This window comes from Agelaius tricolor, unplaced genomic scaffold, assembly GCF_023055355.1.
Source record: "Agelaius tricolor isolate 1412-34295 unplaced genomic scaffold, bAgeTri1.0.p SCAF_31, whole genome shotgun sequence".
NCBI lineage: Eukaryota > Metazoa > Chordata > Aves > Passeriformes > Icteridae > Agelaius > Agelaius tricolor.
In genome coordinates, this window is record NW_027269291.1 from 433,873 (window position 1) to 457,078 (window position 23,206).

Here is a 23,206-nt window from a genome sequence, read left to right on the forward strand (position 1 = left end):
CAGGGGGGTTTAGGGTGGAAAACAAGCCCAGATCTTGATCACAGGGGGAATTTAGGGTGGGCAACAACCCCAAAATCTATCCTGGTAGGGTTTAGGGTGGAAAACACCCCCAAAATCCAACCCAGGGGGGTTTAGGGTGGGCAACACCCCCAAAATCCATCCCAGGGAGGGTTTGGGGAGGACATGACCCAAAATCTCTGGGATCCAGGCACTTCCAGCCCCTCAAACACCTTCCCTTGTCTCCCTGGTCTCCTCCCTGGAGGTTTTGGGGGGCACAAACAGCCTGGACAACCCTGGGGTAACCTGGCCAGCCTCTCCCTGCCGCCAGGCCTCAGATCCCACGTTTTTTTCCCATGGGATTTTATTTTTCCATGGTTTTTTATTTTTTTTTCCCGGGATGAAGCAGCGTCTGTGGCATCCTGTCTGTCCCGGCAGGTTTCTGGGGCAGGGCAGGGGTGTCTGGGACGGGCAGGAATGGCAGGATCGGGGTGGCGCTGCCCCAGCCGCCCACCTGCCGGGCTGGCACCGGGCCGGGCAGGAATGGGGCCCAGGGATGGGCAGGGATCCGTGTGGGGTGGGGAGAGCAGGCAGGAATCCCACGCAGAGCAGGGATGGGCAGAAATCCAACAGGGATCCGTGTGGGAATGGGAGAAGGGGCAGGAATCCCACAGGGATCCATGTGGGAAGGGCAGGAATCCCACAGGGAGCAGGGACGGGCAGGAATCCCGCACGGATCCATGCAGGCAGGGGTGAATGACCCCGCTCCGGGTTTGAACCCTGCCCTGTAGATGTTTAATTAGGTTACGGGGTTTTAGGCTGGGTTGGGGGTTGATGACCCTGGAAGGGAAAGGGAAGGCCAGGGCCTGATGCCAGCAGCGCTTTTCCACCTTTTTTCACACAGATCCCGGCCCGGAGCAGATTTTTGGGCAGCTGAGGTGGCTGGGAAGGGCCCCAGCCTGGCCCTCACCTGCTGACACCCAGCAGTCACTAACACCGGCCCTGGGACCCCCGGGGGCCATCGCCCCCAGATCTCCCTCCATGCCCAAGGCCTGTGGGTGCTCCCGAGGGGAACAAGGCTGAGGAGCCGCCTCGGGAGCGGCCCCCTCAGAGCCCGCCGGGGGTGCGGGCCCAGTGCGGCCCCGCCATGGCGGCCTCACCCCACTGAGGGCCCGGGCCGCCCGTTGCCTTGACAACCTCTGCAGGGCGAGGGGGCGGTGCCGTTGCCCCTCAGCGATTGGTGCGCGATGCTGCCACTCAAGCGCGTGAATCCTGCACGTCGTCTCAATGGTTTCTGCCGCTGTCACTCAGTGAAGGCTTTGCGCGCTATTGGGTGGGTATGTTGTCAATCAATCGCAGAGCGGGGACAGCTGCTCTTGTCTATTTCTGATTTCCCATTGGCTTGGCTGCGCCGAGCGCGAGGGCCGCCCGCGCCTCTCCGCGTGCCCATTGGTCAGTTTGCCTGCCAATCAAAGCGGCGCCGGGAAGGCGGGAGGACCTCTCCGCCGCCCGCTTCCCATTGGTCCGCGCCTCGCTCCCGCCTGCCCTCGGCGGGCGATGATTGGCGGCGGCGCCAGGCGAGGCGGGCGGGGGGGGCGGTTGGGCCGGGCCGGGGCGGGGAGCGGGAGCGGCGGCGGCGGCGGGGCCGGAGCAGCGGCGGAGCCCGGCGGGTACCGGCGGGGGCGGAATCTGTGGTGGCGGAGGGTGCGGGGGGGGCGGTGGTGGCGTGCGGGTGGTGGCGGCGGCGGCGGCGCGCTCGGGGCGGGGCGGGCGGCGCCGAGAGGGACGGCGAGGCCGCGGGAGCGCGCGCGCGGGTGGGGCGGGGTCACGTGGCCGCGCCGGGGGGGGGTGTGTGTGTGTGGGTGTGTGTGTGTGTGTGTGAGTGAGGTCACGTGGGGCCTTAAAGGGCCCCGGGAACGGGGAGCGCACGTGGCCCCCACCGAGGACCCCCCAAAACCGGGGAAACGCCCCCGAAACCGGGGAAACCCCCCCCAAAACCGGGGACCCCCCAAGCTCGGGATCCCCCCAGCTCAGGCTCCGCTCCGCGGGAGCCGCCCCGGCGCGCTGGGGGCGGCGGGAGCGGCGCGGGGCGGGCCCGGGAGCGTGGCCGGTGTTCCATGGAACAGCCCCGGCCCGGCTGGAGCTGGGCTGAGCAGGGACGGGCGGCCGGATTCCTCCGGGCTGCGGGAAGTTGACGCACCGGCCTAAGAATAGCTCGGGCAGGGGCAGCGCGGACGGTGCTGCCGCCGGAGGTAACGCGGCCGAGGCAGGAGGACCGGGAATCGCGGTGAAATTCCCCGGGTTCGGCGGGGGGCAGGCGCTGTGCCGGCAGGGTGGTGCCCCGGTGTTACCGTGTTTGCTCTCTGGTTACATTTCAGCTGCTGATGAAATCGCAGCCGGGAGCGTTGGAGTCTTTGGACCTTCCCATGCTCGGGACCTTTGACTCATAAAAGGCTCCTGCAGAAAGCGTCGGGAGCAGAAGAGGAGAAGAAGGAGGAGCTGCTGGAAGGAGCAGAGCCCGTGCCGGAGCGGGGGCAGCTGCGGGGGCACACGGAAAGTCGCTGCATGTGGAGTTTTCGGACAGTAAGTCACATGGATCGCGGAATTCCGCGTCTCCGCGTGCTCCGCGGGATAAAAACAAAAGGGAAGGCGAGGGTGGAGCTGCCGGCGACAATTCCGGGCTTCAAACTTTGGTTTTCTTTGGTTCTCCACGCACCAATTTCCTGCCTTTTCAGAGGAAAACCAAACCTCGTTGAGCTAAAAACCTTTCGAACGTTCTTTAAACTTTCCTCCTGGCTTTTAGCTCTGCCCCGAAGGGCAGAAATGATTATTTGAAAGTGGGGCAGAGCAAAGCCAAACCCACCCAACCTGTTGTGTGTTGTGTGCGGAGGCTTCGCCCTCCGACAGCTCCTCGCTGTCCGTCCCCAACCTCAATCCTTGTTTGTTTTTAGCTTTTATTTATTTATTTTTAATTTTCCCCCGACCCAGAGATGCTCTCCCTGAAGAAATACTTCACGGAAGGGCTGATCCAGTTCACCATCCTGCTGAGCCTGATCGGGGTGCGCGTGGACGTGGACAGCTACCTGAGCTCGCAGCTGCCGCCGCTGCGCGAGATCATCCTGGGCCCCAGCTCGGCCTACGCGCAGACCCAGTTCCACCAGCTGCAGAACACGCTGCACGGCTATGGCATCCACCCCAAGAGCGTCGAGCTGGACTCCTACTTCAGCGCCCGCCGCCTGCTCAGCCAGGTGAGGGCTCTGGACCGGCTGCAGGTGCCCAGCACCGAGCTCAGCGCCTGGCTGGTGCACAGGGAGCCCGAGGGGCCGCAGGACGGCGGCGGCGGCGCAGACAGGGACGCCGGGGCCGAGCAGGGCTTTGGCGAGGAGCTGGAGGACCTGGGAGCCGTGGCAGCGCCCGCCAACGGGGATCTCACCAAGGAGGTAGGAAACGGGGGGCTCTGGGGTGCCTTGAGGGAGGGGATTGGGTTCGGCTTGGGCGTTGTGTGTTTGGCACTCGGGTGTCGCAATCCGGGAGCCGGGCCGGGTTTCAGCGCTCCCGGGGTAATTCCGGGGTGGTTTTCCCTTTTTGCCTGCTCTGTTCTGGCTGCAGAGGAGCAGCGAAAGGAGGGGGAAGGAGCTGGGGCCCCTCGTGACTCTGGGGATTGGGAAAGCGAGCAGTGCAGCTGGGAAATAAACAGGGCTGTTGGGAAAGAGCCTGGCCCAGGTGTGGAGCAGGTGGTTGGGCTGCTGGGCTGGAGCCCGGCCAGGAGCCTGCTCCTCCCTCAGAGTTCCTCCCCAGGAGCCTGCTCTCCCTCAGTGTTCCTCCCCAAAATTCAGCTCCTCATGCAGTTTTCCTCCCCAGAATTCAGTTCCATGCTCACTTTTCCTCCCCAAAATTCAGCTCCTCCCTCAGTTTTCCTTCCCAGAATTCATTTCCTCACTCCGTTTTCCTCCCCAGAATTCCATTCTTCACTCGTTTTTCTCCCCAGGAGCCTGTTCCTCACTCAGTTTTCTTCCCCAAAATCCAGTTCCTCGCTCAGTTTCCCTCCCCATCTGGCTGGGCTGGGCTGGGCTGGGCTGGGTTTGGTTTTCCTGCTGGAGCCCTGACCTTTGGGAAGGCTGGGATGTGATTCTGGCCCCGGGAGCTGCTGCTGAGGTTGTGGCAGGGCTGCCTTGGTCACGGCACATCCCGGGGTCCGTGGGGGCTGATCCGCGGCCTTGGCTCCTGCCAGGTCTATGGAATGGGGCTGTCAGTGCTGATCCATGTCCCCAGGTCCTTCCAGGTTTATGGAATGGGGGTGTCAGTGCTGATCCATGGCCTCAGGTCCTTCCTGAGGGCTGTGAAATGGGGGTGTCAGTGGTAATTCCCAGCCTTGGGTCCTTCCAGTGGTGTTAAATGGGGTCTCGGTGCTGATCCGTGGCTTTGGGTCTTTCCAGGTTTATGGAATGGGGGGCTCAGTGCTGATCCATGTCCCCAGGTCTTTCCAGGGCCATGGAGAGAGGGTGTCAGTTGTGATCCATGTCCCCAGGTCCCTCCAGGTCTATGGAATGGGGGTCTCAGTGCTGATCCATGTCCCCAGGTCCTTCCAGGTTCATGGAATGTGGCTCTCAGTGCTGATCCATGTCCCCAGGTCCTTCCAGGTTTATGGAATGGGGTTGTCAGTGCTGATCCGTGTCCCCAGGTCCTTCCAGGTTCATGGAATGGGAGTCTCAGTGCTGATCCGTGTCCCCAGGTCCTTCCAGGTTCATGGAATGTGGCTCTCAGTGCTGATCCATGTCCCCAGGTCCCTCCAGGTCTATGGAATGGTGCCGTCAGTGCTGATCCATGTCCCCAGGTCCTTCCAGGTCTATGGAATGGGTGTCTCAGTGCCGATCCATGTCCCCAGGTCCCTCCAGGTCTATGGAATGGGGCTGTCAGTGCTGATCCATGTCCCCAGGTCCTTCCAAGTCTATGGAATGGTGCCGTCAGTGCTGATCCGTGTCCCCAGGTCCTTCCAGGTCTATGGAATGGGTGTCTCAGTGCTGATCCATGTCCCCAGGTCCTTCCAGGTCTATGGAATGGGTGTCTCAGTGCTGATCCATGTCCCCAGGTCCTTCCAGGTTTATGGAATGGGGCTGTCAGTGCTGATCCGTGTCCCCAGGTCCCTCCAGCACGGCTCTGCCCTCCCAGCAGGGCACCTGGAGCCGCTGGCATGTGCTGCAGCAGGGGTTGGGATTGGGGCTGGGATTTGGGATCGGGATCGGGGTCAGGCTGTGGGAACAGCTGTGGGGGGAGCACTGCAGAGACCGAGCTGGAGGTGATGATGGAGCAGGCCCTGGGAACGTCATCCCCATTTCCCTGCCTGTTCCCAGGGGGAAAACCCCGCTCTGGGCTGGCAGCAGCGACCTTGGAGGTGCCAGAGGGACACGAGGCTGAACGTCGCCCTGGGGATCCCCAGGGAGGCCATTCCCAGCCTCGGGAACGGGATCGGGTGGATCCTTGTGCAAGGTCACTCCCGGGAGGCTCCGCCACCCTTCCTGAGCTGGGAATTCCTGGCTCCGAGGAGCTTTCGGCAGGGAAACCGGGCTCAGATTTAGGGAATTTGGGCACAGAGAGGCCGGGAGCTGCCTCCCTCCCCGGGCAGGGAAACCGGGCTCAGATTTGGGGAATTTGGGCACAGAGAGGCCGGGAGCTGCCGTTTCCAGCGGCCTCCCCGGGCCTGTGCTGGGAGTGGAGCCCGGGCTGGGAATCAGGGAGGGGTGGGTGGGGGAGATCCCGGCCCTTCCCGCATCCCCCTGCTCATCCTCGGGGCTCTGTTTCCCATCATTTCCCCCTGATCCCGGTTTTTCCTCCATCTCTGCTCACTCTCAAGGCTCCGCTTTCCATTATTTCCCCCAAAACCGTGCCAGACAGGATCCCTGGCACTCTCAGGGCTCTGTTTTCCATTACTTCCCCCCCGATCCCGGTTTCTCCCCATCCCTGTCCCTCCAGGCTCTGTTCTCCATGATTCCCCCCCGATCCCGGTTTTTCCCCCCTCCCCGTCCCTCCAGGCTCTGTTCTCCATGATTCCCCCCCGATCCCGGTTTTTCCTCCCTCCCTGCTCCCTCCAGGCTCTGTTTTTTCCGCGGTTCCCGGAGCGGTGCGGGCCGGGAGCCGCGGCCGCGGTGGCTCCAGGAAATCCCGTCTGGCTCCCACGTCACTCCCTCGCCCGATCCCGCGCCCTCCGCCCCCGCAGTTTCATTTTGGGGCTGTTTCAGGGGGCGATTTTCCAGCCCGGCTCCCCGGAGGGAGCTCCGGGGGCTGTGCCCGCCGGCCCGGGCGGGGACCGGGCTGCAGATGGCTCCGGGGGCCGGCCTGGAAATTTTTCCATGACTTTTCCTGGCACATTGCGACTCCCGGTGGGTTGTGCGCGGTCCAGGCGCGACCTTGCCGGGGGAATACGGGCGATATAAATAATTTTGGGAAGAGCTGGAACTCGCTCCGGGAATGCTGTGCGGGATTTTTTTTTTCTTTTTTTTCTTTTTTTTTTTTTTTTTTTCCTTTTTGGGCGTTGCAGCACCCGGAGAGCGGGCGGGGCGGGAGGGGAATTATGAAATCCACTTGATTTTTATCCCACGGATAAAAAAATGCCCATTTTGAGCCGGGGCTAAAGACAAAGCTGGGATTAAATCCCGGCGCTTCCCTCTGCAGCATTGGGGGTGGGGAGGGTGGCGGAGGCTCCGTGCCCGGGGCCGTTTCCACAACACGAGGATAAAAATACGTGGGGCATGTGATGAGCTGCGGGGGCTCCGCGCCGTCCTCCCCCGCCCGGGGGATCTCCTTACACTTGGCCGCGGTTACCGGGGCCGGGGCGTGCCCGGGCCGAGGAGCACCGGGCGAGGTGGGGAGGGGGCGCGCCGGGGGTCGCGCCCTGCGGGCCGGGGTGTCCCGGGGGCCGGGCCCAAGGTGACCCCGGGCTGTGGCGGCTCCGGGCCGGGGGTCCCGGTGTTCCCCGCCCCCATTCCCCATTCCCGGTGCGGTGCGGGCGGGGCCGAGGGGGGGGGGGGCGGCCCCGCTGCGCCAGGGCGGGGGCGCGGCCCGGTGGGCGCTGATTGGCTGAGCGGGCGGCCCCCGCCGGCGCTGATTGGTCAGGGCGGCGGCCCCCATTGGCGCTGATTGGTCGTGGCCACCGCCCGGGGCGGGGCGGGGCCATCGGCGGAGGGGGCGCGGTCTGGGAGCGCCGCATCCCGGCGGGGAGGGGGCGTGGTCTGGCGGAGGGGGCGGGGCTTGGCGGCCGCCGCAGCCGGGAACGGCGGGGGGAGGGTTGGCGGGGGGGGGGGTGGAGGGGGCGGCCCCGCCGAGCCCCTCCCGGTCCCTCCCGAGCCCCTCCCGGCCCCGCCGAGCCCCTCCCGGCCCCGCCGCCCGCCCGGGGGCCGCCGCCGCAGCCACAGCAGCATCCTCCGCACCGGGGGCGGGGGCGGCTGCTGCCGCCGCAGCGGGGCCGCGCGGGCACCTGTGGCCGGTGGGGCGGAGCGGAGCGCGGCTCCCCCCGCCGCTGCCGCCGCCGCCCCGGCCGGCGATGCGTGCGCGGCGCCGCGCCCCGGCCAGCCCGCCCCGCCGCCGCCTCCTCCTCCTCTTCCTCCCCCGGGGACCATGATCGGCGTGCGCCGCGGCCCGGGCGGCAGCTGGGGACATGAGAAAGGTACCGGGGCCGCCCCGAGGAGCGGGGGGCTGCGGGGGGAGCCCGGGGGGCTGCGGGCAGCCCGGTGCCGGCGGGGAGCGGGCAGGGGCCCGGCGGAGCGGCACAGGCGGCGGCGGCTCAAGTTGCATCAGGTGGGTGGGAATGCGGGGATTTTCCTGCCACCCCACCCCTTATGCAAATGGCCGGGATGGCACCACGGGCTGATGCAAGGCGGGCACGGCGCAGCCACCGCCGCGACGCGGGCCCGGGCGGCCCCCGCCGCCTCTCCCGGCGGCGGGCGGGCGGCCATGGGCGGCGGGCAGGGCAGCGCCGGCCATGCGGAGCCCGCAGAGCCGCTCCCGGCCGGCTCCGGAGCCCCGGCCCAGGGGGGCCCGGCGGGTGGGCTGCGGGACGGGCGGGGGTCCCTGGGGAGGGGCCGCTGGGCGGGGACCCCCCAGGGCAGGCCAGGGGGCTGAAGGAAATGTGGTCTGTCTTGCAGGACATCGATTTGATTGACATCCTGTGGAGACAGGATATTGATCTCGGCGCTGGGCGAGAGATTTTTGACTACAGCCACCGTCAGAAAGAGAGCGAAGTGGACAAAGAGCTGAGCGATGGGAGGGAGCGCGGGGACAGCTGGAGGAGTGCAGGGAATGAGGTCTTGGATAGAATCCCGCTAGTTGATGGAGAGACCGGGGAGAGTTTCCCTGCGCAGGTAACGCCCCGGGCCGGCCGGGCTGGGGCTGCGCTCCCGGGGCCCTGCGGCTCTGCTGGTGCCGCTGCCCGTGCGGGGGCTGCTCCAGCAGCAGCAGCAGCAGCAGCAGGGCTTGCCCAGGAGGGCAGCAGGATTTGGGCAGGGCCGTGTCCCCGTGGGCAGCTGCAGAGTCGCCCTGGCCCGTGTGGCCGGCGGGGACGGCAGGGACAGCAGGGACAGCAGGGACAGCGGCTGGCCGGGAGCGGCGGCGCTGGCGCTTTCCCGTAGCCCCGAGCGAGCGGGAGGATGGAGCCAGCACAGGAGCACTGGGTGGGGCTCTGGCTCTTTTTGGATGCGCTGCGATCCAGCCCTGCTGGAAGGGAGCTGATTCCTCCTCAGCAGCAGCTCCCAAGGCCCTTGGCTCCCATGCCCTGTGTTTGCTGTCCCCCAGGTGCCCGGAGCGGAGGATCAGACAGCCCTGTCCCTGGAGGAGTGCCTTAGGCTGCTGGAGGCCACCTTCCCCTTCGGGGACAATTCCGAGGTGAGCCCGTGGGGTGGATCCCCAGGCTCTCCCTGCCTCGCTCGCTGGGGTTTTGGTGCCTCCCGTGCGTCTCCCGCAGCAGCAAATTGGGTTTGGCTGCTCCAGGAGGCTCCAGGCACCCTGAGAAAACACGCGGGGAGGGGGGGCTGTGGTTAATTAAAACCTCCTGGCTTTGCTCCTCGTTAGTTCACGGGAAAGCGGGCGGGAAGGGCGCTGGGCTGGGGGGGTGGCTGCATCCCTGAGCATCCATCACTGAACATCCCTGAGCATCCCCGAACATACATGAGAATCCATCCCTGAGTGTCCATCCCTGAACATCCCCTCCCTGAGTGTCCATCCCTGCTCATCCCTGAGTGTCCCTCCCTGAGCGTCCCCAGTCACCCCTGCTCATCCCCGCTCGTGCCCGAGGTGCCAGCCCTGACTCCCTGGCGTGCTCAGTTCCCAGCTGCGGATGTCTCGGCCCTGAGCGAGGCCGTGCCCGGGCAGAGCCGGGCTCCGGGCGGCCCCCCCAGCCTGCTGTCCCCTCTGCTGGCCGAGACCGAGTCGCCCTTCGACCTGGAGCAGCAGTGGCAGGACCTGATGTCCATCATGGAGATGCAGGTGAGCTCTGGGAGGGTGGGAAGGGCCTCGTCCCTCCAGGTGTGAATTCGGGTCCTGGCGTGTGCGGTGACACCGCGGTGACACCGTGCCATCCCCGTGCCATCCCCGTGCCACCTGTGAGCTCCGGGGTGGGATCTGGCCGTGTCCTGGGCACGGGGGCTCCTCCACCGAGCTGTGCCGCGTCTCTTGCAGGCCATGGAGGTGAACAGCACGAGCGCCGAGAGCCTCTACGGTGGCACCAGCGGGGACCTCCTGGCGTCCAACTACAGCCTGGCCCCCGGCACGCCCATCAACCAGAACGTCAGCCTGCATCAGGCCTCGCTGGGCGGCTGCTCCCAGGACTTCTCCCTCTTCAGCTCGGACATCGAGAGCCCCTCCATGGCGGGCGGCTCGGCCCTGCTGCAGCTGGCGCCCGACAACTCCACCGGCCTCAACAGCACCTTCGGCTCCACCAACCTGAGCGGGATCTTCTTCCCGCCCCAGATGAACGGCACGGCCAACGAGACGGCCGGGCCCGAGCTGCCCGACCCCCTTGGGGGGCTGCTGGACGAGGCCATGCTGGATGAGATCAGCCTGATGGACTTGGCCATCGAGGAGGGCTTCAACCCCGTGCAGGCCTCGCAGCTGGAAGAGGAGTTCGATTCCGACTCAGGTCTTTCCCTGGATTCCGGCCACAGCCCCGCGTCCCTGAGCAGCTCCGAAGCCTCGTCCTCGTCGTCCTCTTCCTCTTCGTCCTCCTCCTCCTCCTCGTTTTCCGAGGAAGGCGCCGTGGGCTACAGCTCGGACTCGGAGAATGTGGACTTTGAGGAAGCGGAAGGGGCGGTTGGCTACCAGCCAGAGTACAGCAAGTTCTGCCGCATGAGCTACCAGGACCCGGCGCAGCTCCATTACCTGCCTTACCTGGAGCATGTGGGCCACAACCACACCTACAACATGGCCCCGGGCGCCCTGGACCCCGAGGAGCCCAAAGCGCCCGGCGCCGGCAAGAAGAGCGGCAAGGAGAAACCATCCGAGCTGCTGGACAAGCAGCTGAGCCGCGACGAGCACCGCGCCAGGGCCATGAAGATCCCCTTCACCAACGACAAGATCATCAACCTGCCCGTGGAGGAGTTCAACGAGCTCCTGTCCAAGTACCAGCTGAGCGAGGCCCAGCTCAGCCTCATCCGCGACATCCGCCGGCGCGGCAAGAACAAGATGGCGGCGCAGAACTGCCGCAAGAGGAAGCTGGACACCATCCTCAACCTGGAGCGCGACGTGGAGGAGCTGCAGCGCGACAAGTCCAAACTGCTCAGGGAGAAGGTGGAGTTCCTCAAGTCCATCCGGCAGATGAAGCAGAAGGTGCAGAGCCTGTACCAGGAGGTGTTCGGGCGGCTGCGGGACGAGCAGGGCCGGCCCTACTCGCCCAGCCGCTACGCGCTGCAGTACGGCAGCGACGGCAGCGTGCTGCTGATCCCGCGCGCGCCCGCGCCCGCCGAGCCGCAGCCGCGCCGCCAGGAGCGCAAGCAGAAGGACAGGAGGAAGTGAAGGCGGCGGCGGAAGGGAGAGCTGGGATGAGGGCCGAGCCTGGAGGTGCTTGCGGAGGGAACTTTGATGCCTTCTTATCCGATTCCGTCTCCTGGAGCCGCGCGCGGCGCCGGCGGCGCCGGGGACTCTGCGGGAGCGGCCGTTCCCGAGCCGGGGACGGGGCCCAGCCCAAGCCCAGCTGCCACCGGCCACCCCCGGGGTGCTGGGAGAGCAGGGACGAGCTGGCATCGCTGCTGGGGAGGTTGGCACGAGGTGGATAAAACAAAAAAAAACAAAAAAAAAAAACCCCGACAAAAAAAAAATCCCACAAAAAAACAAAAAACAAACTACTGTTAGGAACTGGCTTTAAGTAAGAGAAAAAAAAACAAAAAAGAAGAAAAAAAAAAGAGATTTAAGCGAATGGACTTCAAACCAAGTTATAGGAGAGACGTTTTTCTGAACTTCCAAAGTTCTGTGATTTCAGGTAGTTGGTTGTTTTTCATTTTTTTTCCCTCTTTTTATTCGGTTTTTTTTTTTTTTTTTTGGTTCTTTTTTGGTTTTTTTTTCCTTTCATCCCGACCCCGTTTTTGCCATCGGTGTGTGTGAGATATTCCAGATTTCTCCTTCCTCGATGGAGATCAGACCAGGGCACACGTGGAGAGACACAAAAAGTGGCGTGACTTCCATTAACCCTTTCCAGCCCGAGGAAGAGCAGAGCCAGGGGGTGACTCCCGTTAACCCTTTCCTGCCCGAGGACGCTCGGAGCCAGGGGGAGGAAAGGGCAGGAAATCCATCCTGGGAGGAAGGAGAGCGAGGGGGGATCCGGGCAGAGCTTGGGGATGGGGAAGGGAGGAGTGGGGCTGGAGCAGCAGCAGGAGCCCTCCCGGAGCTCTCAGCCCCGCCTGCATCTCCTCCCGGGAAGGATTTTGGGTCAGGAACAGCACAAGGGGAGCGCTGGGACCCCGAGCTCGGCCCCGGCCTTGGGGCGCCACCTCGAGCATTCAGCAGCTGCAGGGCCCCGTCCCACAACCACGCTTGGGTTCTCTGGGGGTTCCAGCCTTGACTTTTTCCCTCCCCCTTTTAGGGTCTAGAAGTGCTTGTGTTGAGTAAAAAACAAACAAAACAAAAAAAACCTAAAAAAAAATTACAAAAAAAAAAAAAAAGAAAAAAAAAGCCAAAAAAAAAAGGGAGAAGCCCAAACGTTCAAAGCTGCTCAATGTTCTCTTTGCCATAAAGATTCCGTGTAACCGTGTGATCACATTATAGGATTCTCTTCTGTCCCTAGAGGTGTTGGTCTGACTTCCTTTGTTTTTCAGGAGGGGGGTGGGGGTAGTGCCTTGATCACTGTCAGGTCTCCACACCTCGGAGACCATCCTAGAGCTGTATTTCCATATAGCACAGCTGGGAGTGTTCTGACTTTACCAGCAACCAGAAAAAAAAAAAAATAGAAATTAAAAAAAAAAAAAAAAGTGGAAAAAAAAAAGCTTAAAAAAAAAAAAATAAAATGAATAAAATGAAAATAACGGCTTTTCCGAGCCAGTCCTGTGCACGGGATCCAGGGAGGATCCCGGGGTGGGGCTTCCACCTGGGAAAGCAGCAGGGAAGGCCCGCTGGCAAGATGAGTGTGGGTTTGTGGGAATGTTTTCCAGGTTTTTTTGGGAATGCTTGGAGCTGGGATGGGCCGGCCGGGAGCCCCGAGCCCCCGCGGCCCCCCGGGAATGAAGCACAAGAGTTGGGGTGTGGGGAGGTTGGAATGCAGAGAGAGCCCTGTGCGTGTGTTTAAATTATTTCTTTTTGTTTCCTCTTAGAAACTTATTTTGATTTGAATGATCTGTGACCTGTCAGGGAGAGAAGAGAGATTGTTGTGAGCACAGGACAAAAAAATAAAAACGGCTTATTCACTGTACCAGCCTCGGCTCCAGGGGTTTTATTGGGGATTCCAGGGGTTTGGGATGAAACTGTGGGAATTTGGGGATTTTCTGCCATCACTGCAGCTCCAGGTCCAGCTGGGATGGGAGGGAGCTGTTCCAGCTCTGCAGGGCATGGAGAAGGAGGAGGAGAAGAAGAGAAGGAAGAAAAAGGAGAAGAAAGGAGAAGGAGAAGAAAGGAGAAGGAGGAAAAAGGGAAGGAAAAGGAGAAGAAGGAGCAAAAAGCGTCCACATGAGCTCCGCAGTAACCCCACGCTGGACCCACGCTGGACCCACACTGGACCCACGCTGGACCCACGCTGGACCCACGCTGGACCCACGCTGGATCCACACTGGACCCACACTGGACCCACACTGGACCCGAGGTGCTCCTCGCTCTCCTCCTGGGTGGGGATTCCGGACATTCCTCAGGGCCAGGCTTGGGCTGGGGTCCCCGCTGGCAGAAAACCCCACAGGGACGGAGCTCACGGGGAGGGATCCACGGCTCCTCCTGGGATCCACCCTCCAGCTTCCGTCCTCTTCCTCCTGGAGCCACCATCCTGCTCCTGGAACCATCATCATCCTTCAGGAGCCATCATCATCCTCCAGGAGGCACCATCATCATCATCCTCCAGGAGCCACCATCCTCCTCCAGGAGGCACCATCTTCCTCCAGGAACCAGCATCATCCTCCAGGAACCATCATCATCCTCCAGGAACCCTCCTCCTCCAGGAGTCATCTTCCTCCTCCAGGAATCACCATCTTCCTCCAGAAGCCATTATCCTCATCCAGAAACATTGCCCTCCTTGTCCTCAAAGAACCTTCCTCCTCCAGGAGCCACCATCCTCATCCAAGAACCATCATCATCCTCCTCTTCCTCCTCCAGGAACCACCATCCTCATCCAAGAACCATTCCCCCGCTCATCCTCCGAGAACCTTCCTCCTCATCCAAGAACCACCATGGCCACCATGAACCATCCTCCAGGAGCCACCATCCTCATCCAAGAAACATTGCCCTCCTTGTCTTCGAAGAACCTTCCTCCTCTTCCTCCTCGTCCAGGAGCCATTATCCTCATCCAAGAACCATCATCATCCTCTTCCTCCTCCTGGAGCCACCATCCTCATCCAAGAACGATTCCCCCGCTCATCCTCCGAGAACCTTCCTCCTCATCCAAAAACCACCATGGCCACCATGAACCATCATCATCCTCCAGGAGCCACCATCCTCATCCAAGAACCATTGCCCTCCTTGTCTTCGAAAAACCTTCCTCCTCTTCCTCCTCGTCCAGGAGCCACCATCCTCATCCAAGAACCATCATCATCCTCCTGGAGCCACCATCCTCATCCAAGAACCATCATCCTCCTCCAGGAGCCATTATCTTCATCCAAGAACCATCATCCTCCTCCAGGAGCCATTATCTTCATCCAAGAACCATCATCCTCCTCCTGGAGCCACCATCCTCATCCAAGAACCATCATCCTCCTCCAGGAGCCATTATCTTCATCCAAGAACCATCATCATCCTCCAGGAGCCACCATCCTCATCCAAGAACCATCATCCTCCTCCTCCTCCTGGAGCCACCATCCTCATCCAAGAACCATCATCCTCCTCCAGGAGCCATTATCCTCATCCAAGAACGATTCCCCTGCTCATCCTCCAAGAACCTTCCTCCTCATCCAAGAACCCTCCTCTTCCTCCACCAATAAACCCCACCCTCCTCCTCCTCCTCCTCCTCCTCCAGGCCCTCAGACCCCTCCGTGCCCCATCCCCAGCCCTGCCAGGTCCCTCCCAGCGCCCCCAGGCCCCGAGCAGGGAACCCAAGGTCACTTACCCGCTCCCAGGCAGGGCTCAGGGCTCTCCTCTGCAGCCGGGGAGGCCAAGATTAACCCAGAACCTGCTCCAGAACCTTCTCCAAAGCTCTAACCTGGCTCAGGGCTCTCACCTTCCCTCCGTGTCCTGCTCTACCTGGTCACTCATGGCTGGAGGAAAGGGAGCAAGGTAAAGAAACGATTAAAAAATAAAGGCTAAAACCAAAGTTATTAAAAAAAAAAATTTAAAATCAGGATTATAAATCTAAAATTTTATTGAGACAAAAAAAAAAAAAAAAAGGCAAAACAAAACAAAAAAACCAAAATAAAAACTGGACAGAGCTCGGTATGAAGTTAAAATCCAAACACGAACTTTTACATTTGCACACGGATTTTTGCACAGGAACCCAAACACATGCTCATAAAAAAGGTTTGTACAATGCACCTCGAGATCCCACCCCTGGAGTCACTTAAATAGTTCAGGATTTGGGAAATAAATCTGATTTCAAAAATCAAAAACCCCCCCCGAGGTTCTGGGAAAGCAGCAGCTCCCAGCCTCCATTCGGGGAGAAATTGGGATTGATTGGAGTTTTGCTTGTGCTGCTGTTGGTTCCTCTCCCTCCCACATTCCCTCCCTGCTGGCTGGGCAGGAAAATCCAGAGTGAGAAAAAGGAGTGGTCAGAAATTCAGGAAATCTTTTTTTTTTGGGGGGGGGGGATTTTCCCCCCTAATTTGGAGAAATAGCACCTTAGAACGGAAAAACAAACACAAAAAAAAAGGGTTAAAAAGGCAATAAAAGGGTTGAAGTCCATCCCCCCCCATACAATGCACGTGTCAGGAGTGGCAGTTCTGCTGCAGGACGATACAGAATCACAAAGTTGCATTTTCACAAAGTCTCCCCTTCGTCCCCCCTCCCACCCCAAAAATTCCCTCCCCCTCTTCCCCAAAAGTTCCCCCTAAAAATCGCTCGAGGATCAGCTCCGGAGATTTTGGACATTCACAGTTTTCAGTGTCTCTGTCCCCAGTTCTGGCAGCAATTCTGGGATCTTCTCCCTTCCTCCCTTAATTTTTTTTTTTTTAGTACATTGATTTTCTTCACTGAATTCAGGTTCTTTTTTAGGAAAAAAGAAAAAAAAAACCCGAATTCAGGTTCTTTTTTTTTAAAAAAAAAAAAAACCAAACAAAACAACCCCCAAAATATGGAAACTATCTGGGAACGTCATCACCAGACCTCATTTCCCTCCTTGATTAAAAGTGATTGAATTCCCCCCAAAATATCCCTCCCTTCCTTCCCAAAGGATAACACCAGGAAATAGCAAAAAAAAAAAAAAAAAGGAAACAAAGAAAAAAAATTAAAAAGGAAAATAAATGGAAAATAAAGATCCGAATCAAAAGACCTACACACATGCTACGCCTTAAAAATGCAGAGTTAACACTATTGGGAACCAGGCTGGGGCTGTGGGATGGGCTCTGGGGGGAGCAGGATCCATCTGCAATCCCAGTCCCAATCCCAGTCCCAGTCCCAATCCCAGTCCCAATCCCGGCCATCCCGGCGAGTCCTTCATGGAAGGGGCTTTGCTTCCGCTCCCACTGCTCCGAGACCCCTCCCCACCCTCCGTTCCCACCCACCCCAAGCCTCCACGTCCCCCTGGGCGCTCCCTCCCTCCCCATCCATCCCAGTGGAATCCAGGGCATCCTGGGCAACATGGGCACGGAGGGAGCAGAGGAGCGGCCGCAGGGCACAGAGCCCGGCCTGGGGGCCCTTCCAGGGCGCCTCCAAACCCCTCCTGTGCTCACAGCCCACAAAAGTTCGGATCTTCTTCCCAAAATAGAACCCCCAGAGCTGCCCGGAGCGGGGCCAGCGGGGCTTAGTTCTTGTCCTCTTTCTTGTCATCGTCCTCTGAGGGGTACGAGTGCCATGTCAACCTCTCCTCGTAGAACGAGATCACCACCTGCGGGCACTTGATGTTGGCTTCCTTGGCGGGCACCAGGTCGGCCTCGTCAGAGTTCTTCCTGTAAGGGCAGAGGAGAATGGAGCTCTCCTGAGTCCCACAGACCCCTAATCCCTGACCCTAAACCCTGATCCTGACCCCAAAGCCTGACCCTAAACCCTGACCCCTAACCCTGACCCTTGGTGGGCACCAGGTCAGCCTCGTCAGAGTTCTTCCTGTAAGGGCAGAGGAGAATGGAGCTCTCCTGATACCCCAGAGACCCCTAACTCTGACCCAAACCCTAAACCCTGACCCTGACCCCTAACCCTGACCCTAAACCCTTGGTGGGCACTGGGTCGGCCTCGTCAGAGTTCTTCCTGTAAAGGGAGAGGAGTCAGGGAGGGAACAGGAGAAATGGGGGAGCAGCAGGAGAATGGAATTCCTTGGATGACCCAGGGAACCCTAAGACCTGACCCTAATCCTAAGCCCAGATCCTAACCCCTAACTCTAACCCTAAATCCTAACCCCTGACCCTGGCCTTTGGTGGGCACCAGGTCAGCCTTGTCCGAGTGTTTCTTGGGATGCAGGAGGAAGAGGAAGGCAGAAAAGGGAGGGGAGAAAATGAGGAATGGGAAAAATCAGGGACCAGAAGGGGAATGGAATTCCTGAGGGGCTCAGGATGACCCACAGACCCCAAACCCTGAACCCCAAACTTAAACCCTGACCCTTCCCTGGGATCGGAGCCTGACATCCCCTCCTGTCCCGATCCCCCCTTTCTCCAGGACCAGCATTCCCACATCCCCACTCCTGGAGCTCCGAACCCTTCCCTGGGATCGGAGCCCTGACGCCCCCTCCTGTCCCGATCCCCCCTTTCTCCAGGACCAGCATTCCCACATCCCCACTCCCGGAGCTCCAAACCCTTCCCTGGCCGCGCTCCAGCCCCTCCAGAAGCGGGCAGGGCACTCAGGGATGATCCCGAGGGTGCCCTGGGAGCAGCCCTGGAGCCCTCACCACTTCATCAGGAACATCAGCTCCCCGCTGGAGTCCGTGGCTCCGATGATCCGCTCGGGCTCGAAGCCTCGCGCGAAGCCTCGCGGTTTCTCCGACTGGGAAAGGGGGAAAAGAGGGAGAGAATTCCATGGGTGAATTGCCAGGGCGACATTCCCGGCTCTGGGAGGGGCAGGGAGGATCAGGCCGGGGTTCCAGGGATGTGGGGAGGCCCCCAGGGCTCCAGGAGAGCTGGGAATGCTCAGCTGGAGAAGGGAAGGAGCCAGGGAGAGCTGGAGAGGGACTGGGATAAGGCATGGAGGGACAGGACATGGGGAACTGGTTAAACTGGGAAACCAGACTGGGAAACCAGACTGGGAAAACAGACTGGGATCAGACTGGGAAACCTGAATGGGATCAGACTGGGAAAACAGACTGGGAACTCAAACTGGGATCAGACTGGGAAACCAGAATGGGATCAGACTGGGAACTCAGACTGGGATCAGACTGGGAAACCAGACTGGGAACAGACTGGGAACTCAAACTGGGATCAGACTGGGAAACCAGACTGGGAAACCAGACTGGGAAACCAGACTGGGAAACCAGACTGGGAACCCAAACTGGGAACAGACTGGGAACAGACTGGGAAACCAGACTGGGAAACCAAACTGGGAAACCAGACTGGGATCAGAATGGGAACAGACTGGGAACAGACTGGGAAACCAGACTGGGAACCCAGACTGGGATCAGATCCAGGGAGAGCTGGAGAGGGACTGGGATAAGGGATGGAGGGACAGGACACAGGGAACTGGTTAAACTGGGATCAGACTGGGAACCCAGACTGGGAAACTCGCCAAGCCAAGCTCAGCCATCCCCTCCTTCCCCCTTCCCAAACCTCCAGCCTCCCATTCCTTGGAAAAGCCCCTTGGAATGGCTTTTCCAGGGATTTTCCTTGGAATCCCTTTGTCCAGGGTCCCACTGCGGCCTCACCTCCTCCTTCTTCTTCTTTGGTTTGCTCTCCTCCCCTTTGTCCTCCGTGTCGGACTCGGCCTTGCGCTTGCTGCCCTCGGATTTCTCGCTCTCGTGGGCGGTTTTCTGGGACTGCAGGAATTCCGCGATCAGATCCGGGCAGTCCAGGTTCTCCTCGGGCTCCCAGGTGTTGTCCTCGCTGCCAGCAAACACAAATCCCGGTTTTTTTCCCGCTTTTCCCAGCTTTCCCCAGCCCAGGAACCCCAGGATGCGGCACCGCCGGGGTTTGGGGTGTTTGGGCTGATCCGGGTGGGAATGCTGGATCCAATCCCACATCCAATTCCCCTTCCTGGATCATGGACACTCTGGGATGTTTATCCACCTCTTCATCCCAGAGTTGTTTTTTTTCCTCAGCTTCCACAGCTGTTCAGGGAATCAAAAATTCCCAAAAATCCACCCGGCGCTGGCTGGGAAAACTCCGGATTCAGGGCTCGGAGGAAAGGCAGGAAATTCCCTTCTCAGGAGAGAATTCCTTGGATCCCACTCTGGGATTGAGGGGGGAAATCCCCCCAGGATCTGTTTCCAGGTGGCAATGGGATATTCCCACCCTGGCGCTTTCCAGGATTTTCTCTCCTCCCTGTTTGGCATGGGAAATCCTTGGGAACACCGGCATTTTCCAGGATTTTTTCTCCCTGCTCTCCCTGGGATGGGGAATCCTTGGGAACAACATGATTTTTGTGGGAACACTGGGATTTTCCAGTAATTTTTCTCCCTGCCCTCCCTTTGATGAGAAATCCTTGGGAATAACTGATTTTTGTGGGAACACCAGGATTTTCCACGATTTCCCTCCCTGCTCTCCCTGGGGTAAGAAATCCTCGGGAACACCGGGATTTTTGTGGGAACCCCGGGATTTTCCTTGGGAACACCAGGATTTTCCACAATTTTCCCTCCCTGCTCTCCCTTTGATGAGAAATCCTCGGGAGCAATGTGATTTTTGTGGGAACACCAGGATTTTCCACGATTTCCCTCCCTGTTCTCCCTGGGGTAAGAAATCCCTTGCGAATAACATGATTTTTGTGGGAACCCCGTGATTTCTGTGGGAACCCCGTGATTTTTCCGGACCATGGGGATTTCCCCCTTTTCCCGTGTCCCCCCCGGGGCAGGAGGAGCCCCCATCCCACCCCATCCCATTCCAGGGCGGATCCATGGGCAATGAGGACTCACTCGGAGAAGCCCTTCCACTTGAGCAGGTATTCCACCTTGCCCTTGACCACGCGCCGGTCCAGCACCTTCTCCACCACGTACTCCTCCTCCTCCTCCTCCAGCACCTCCTCCACCTTCTTCTTGTTCTGCTTTTTTCCCATTGTGCTGGCCAGCTTCTCCGCTTTCCCGGGCTGCTGCGGGGGACACGGCGGGAATCCGGGATTGTGGGAATCCGGGAATGCTGGGAGTGCTGGGGATGCTGGTTTGGGATGAGCCGGGGGGATTGGGGCCCCTTTGCAGCAGCAGGGAATTCCTTGGATCCCACACTGGGATTGAGGGGGAATCCCGCCAGGATCTGCTTCCAGGTGGGAATGGGATTTCCCACCCTGGCACACCGGGATTTTCCCTGGGAACACTGGGATATTCCTTGGCAATACTGGGATATTCCTTAGGATTTTTCCACCCATGTTCCTCTCTTCTTGCCCTGCTGGAGCTCCTTGGGAGCACTGGGATTTTCCTTGGGAACACTGGGATATTCCCTGGGATAGGAAATCCTTGGCAACACTGGGATTTTCCTGTCCCAGATATTCTCCCTGACCCCACTGGAGCTCCTTGGGAACACTGGGATATTCCCACCCTGGCACACTGGGATATTCCCACCCTGGCACACTGGGATTTTCCTTAGGATTTCTCCACCCATGTTCCTCTCTTCTTGCCCTGCTGGAGCTCCTTGGGAATACTGGGATATTCCCTGGGAACACTGAGATATTCCCACCAAAAACAGGTAAAAAAAAAAAAGCTGGGATCAGGGCAGGAATCCAGGTGGGAACTCCTGGAGCAATCCCAGTGGATTTTGACACAAAGATTTGGATTTCTGCCTTCCCCGCTCTTCAATTCCAGCAATTCCATGACAATTTTCTTTCCTAAAATCTGCTCCAGGTTTTTTTTTTTTTGTTTTCTTTTTCCCAGCCTTTCCCAAATTTTTCCAGCTCATTCATCCCAGAGCTGTTCAGGGAATCAAAAATTCCCGAAATTCCACCCAGCGCTGGCTGGGAATATTCTGGATTCAGAGCTGGGAATATTCTGGATTCCGAGCTGGAAAAGCTCTGGATCCAGAGATGGGAAGAGCCTGGATTCTGAACATTTTGGGGCATTTTCTGGGATCTATTTTTCTCCCAGATTCCCACAAGGAATTCCCAAGGGCTGCATTCCAATTCCCAGGGCTTTTTGGGCATTTCCCAGCTGAGTTCCGTGGATTCCAGGAGCCCGACCCTCCCCTCCCCTCCCAGCTTCCGGAGGAATTTTGGGATTTATCCCTCTTCCCTTCCCACCCTTCCAGCCTCTCTCACAGCAGATCCCAGAGTTATCCCGCCAGAATCCCAATTTTTATCCTGGGACCCCTCAGTTTTATGGGAAGCTGCTCCCAAACCCATCCCCATCCCAGGGACAATTCCCTTCTCCTCGCCCCCAAAATCCCCCCGCAGGATTCCCAGGATAACCCCGATTCCAAATCCGCTTTTTCCTGGGAAAAGCTTTCCCAGCTCCTTCTCCAGGCACGCGAATCCCGCCGGGACCCCACAAACCTTTCCCGGCTCCCAAAATTCCGGCAGGGTTCCCCCAAGGCAGCTCCTCCTGCCCTCCCAGCACATTCCCGACCCCAGCTCCGCCCCGAATTCCTGAATTCCCTTTCCGAGCCCGGATTCCCGGGATTTTTCCCGTTTCCCGCCAAAAGCTGTCGCTTGTCCCTGCCCGGTCCCGCTTCCCATCCAGACCCCTTCCCCTCACAACGCGGGGTGTTTGCAGCCCCGGCCCCCAAAATCCCAGTTCTACCCCTCGCAAATCCCCTTTTCCTCCACAAATCCCACTTTTACCCCTCGCAAATCCCTTTTTCCCTCCACAAATCCCACTTTTACCCCTCAAAATTCCCCCTTTTCCTCCACAAATCCCACTTTTTACCCCTCGCAAATTCCCCCTTTTCCTCCACAATTCCCACTTTTTTCCCCTCACAAATCAAAACCCATCACTGACCCCTTCCCTGTCACCCAGAATCCATCCCTGCACTGATCCCCAAATTCCTCCTCAAACCCCTCTCCATCACCCCAAAATCTGTCCCAACACTGACCCCAGCCCTAAAACCCTCCCCTACACCGATCCCAGCCCCAAATTTATTCCTACACTGACTCCATCCCCGAATCCATCCCTACACTGACCCCAGCCCCAAATCCCCTCTCCATCACCCCGAATCCATCCCTACACTGACCCCATCACCCCAAAATCCCTCCCTACAGACCCCAGCCCCAAATCCCCTCCTCATCACCCCGAATTCATTCTTACACTGACCCCAGCCCCAAATTTATTCCTAATTACCCCAAATCCATCCCTACACTGACTCCATCCCCAAATCCCCTCCTCATCACCCCGAATTCATTCTTACACTGACCCCAGCCCCACATCCCTAAATCCATCACCCCCAAATCTGTCCCTACACCGACCCCAGCCCCAAATCCATCCCTGCACTGCCTCCATCACCCCAAAATCGGTCCCTACACCGACCCCAGCCCCGAGCCCCCTCCCCGAGCCCCTCACTGACCCCATCCCCTCTCCCCTCTCCCCTCTCCGCCCCCAACCCCCCCCCTCACTCTCCTCCCCCCCCCCCAGCCCCCCTTTCCCCCCTCCCCCCTCCTCCCCTCCCCCCAGGGCCGCCCCGCCCCCCCTCGCCCCCCTCACCACCGACCCCCCCACGCCGCCAGTGGCCGCCGCGCCCCCCCCGCGGCCAGTGCCGGTTCCCCGCTGACCTTGCACAGCCCCGCCGCCGGTGTCCGAGGGAAGGGGCGCGGGGGGCGCGCACGGGGGTCGGGGGAGGCCCGGGCCTGGCCGCGCTCCGTCCGCCGCCCTGAACAAAAGAGCCCGGCCAGCGCCGCTGCCCGCCGCGCGCACCGCGCCTGCGCCGCGCCCGCGCGGGGCACGCCGGGAGCTGAAGTCCGCGCCGCCGCCGGGCCGCAGTGCGTTCCGTTGTGGGGCGCGAGGTGTGATGGGAGGTGTAGTCCGCGGAGAGCGGCGGCGCTGCGTGCGCGCGAGGTCGGATGGGAGGTGTAGTCCGCCGCGCTCGCGGGGCTTGATGGGAGGTGTAGTCCGGGATGGTCAGGCCTCTCCGTTCTGCCCGTTGTTAATTAAATTAGACTCATTAACGAGGAGAAAGTCTTTGAGTTCAAGCCGTGACTCAAAAGCGCCTTTGTCCCTCAGGTCAGAGCCCCGAGTGCCACTTCCAGTGGGCTGTGCCCAACCTGTGCCAGCGCCCAGGGAAGGTCCTGTTTATGGGTTTCATAAATAATCTTATTTAGGGAATCTTGGAATCGCTCAGGCTGGAAAAGCCCTCTGAGATCGCCAAGTCCAACCATTCCTTTGGGGATGGGGACTCCAGCACCG

General features: G+C 59.9%; 2 protein-coding genes across 8 annotated transcripts; one reads left to right on the plus strand and one right to left on the minus strand.

The window, feature by feature from the left end:
• The first annotated feature begins 1,872 nt into the window (after positions 1-1,872).
• NFE2L1 (NFE2 like bZIP transcription factor 1) lies at positions 1,873-11,321 on the plus strand. Of its 5 annotated transcripts, XM_071450986.1 has the most exons (7): positions 2,228-2,249; positions 2,376-2,580; positions 2,986-3,437; positions 8,136-8,351; positions 8,782-8,871; positions 9,310-9,471; positions 9,664-11,321. In XM_071450986.1, the coding sequence occupies exons 3-7, from the start codon at positions 2,988-2,990 to the stop codon at positions 10,993-10,995; spliced, it is 2,250 nt and encodes a 749-aa protein (XP_071307087.1). In that variant the 5' UTR covers positions 2,228-2,249; positions 2,376-2,580; positions 2,986-2,987; the 3' UTR covers positions 10,996-11,321. The 5 variants fall into 5 exon arrangements, with proteins under 5 accessions (XP_071307088.1, XP_071307089.1, XP_071307087.1 ...); XM_071450987.1 differs by lacking the exon at positions 8,782-8,871 and having other exon boundaries at positions 1,873-2,249; XM_071450988.1 differs by lacking the exon at positions 8,136-8,351 and having other exon boundaries at positions 1,873-2,249.
• A 4,535-nt stretch (positions 11,322-15,856) lies between these two features.
• CBX1 (chromobox 1) lies at positions 15,857-22,733 on the minus strand. 3 transcript variants are annotated; one of them, XM_071450995.1, is made up of 5 exons: positions 22,576-22,733; positions 19,802-19,971; positions 18,599-18,776; positions 17,633-17,727; positions 15,857-16,703 (listed from the first exon to the last, which is right to left on the minus strand). In XM_071450995.1, exons 2-5 carry the CDS (start codon positions 19,939-19,941, stop codon positions 16,559-16,561), a joined length of 558 nt encoding a protein of 185 aa, XP_071307096.1. In that variant the 5' UTR covers positions 19,942-19,971; positions 22,576-22,733; the 3' UTR covers positions 15,857-16,558. The 3 variants fall into 3 exon arrangements, with proteins under 3 accessions (XP_071307096.1, XP_071307095.1, XP_071307097.1); XM_071450994.1 differs by having other exon boundaries at positions 19,802-19,974; XM_071450996.1 differs by lacking the exon at positions 15,857-16,703 and adding an exon at positions 16,908-16,998 and having other exon boundaries at positions 19,802-19,974.
• Positions 22,734-23,206: the final 473 nt, after the last annotated feature.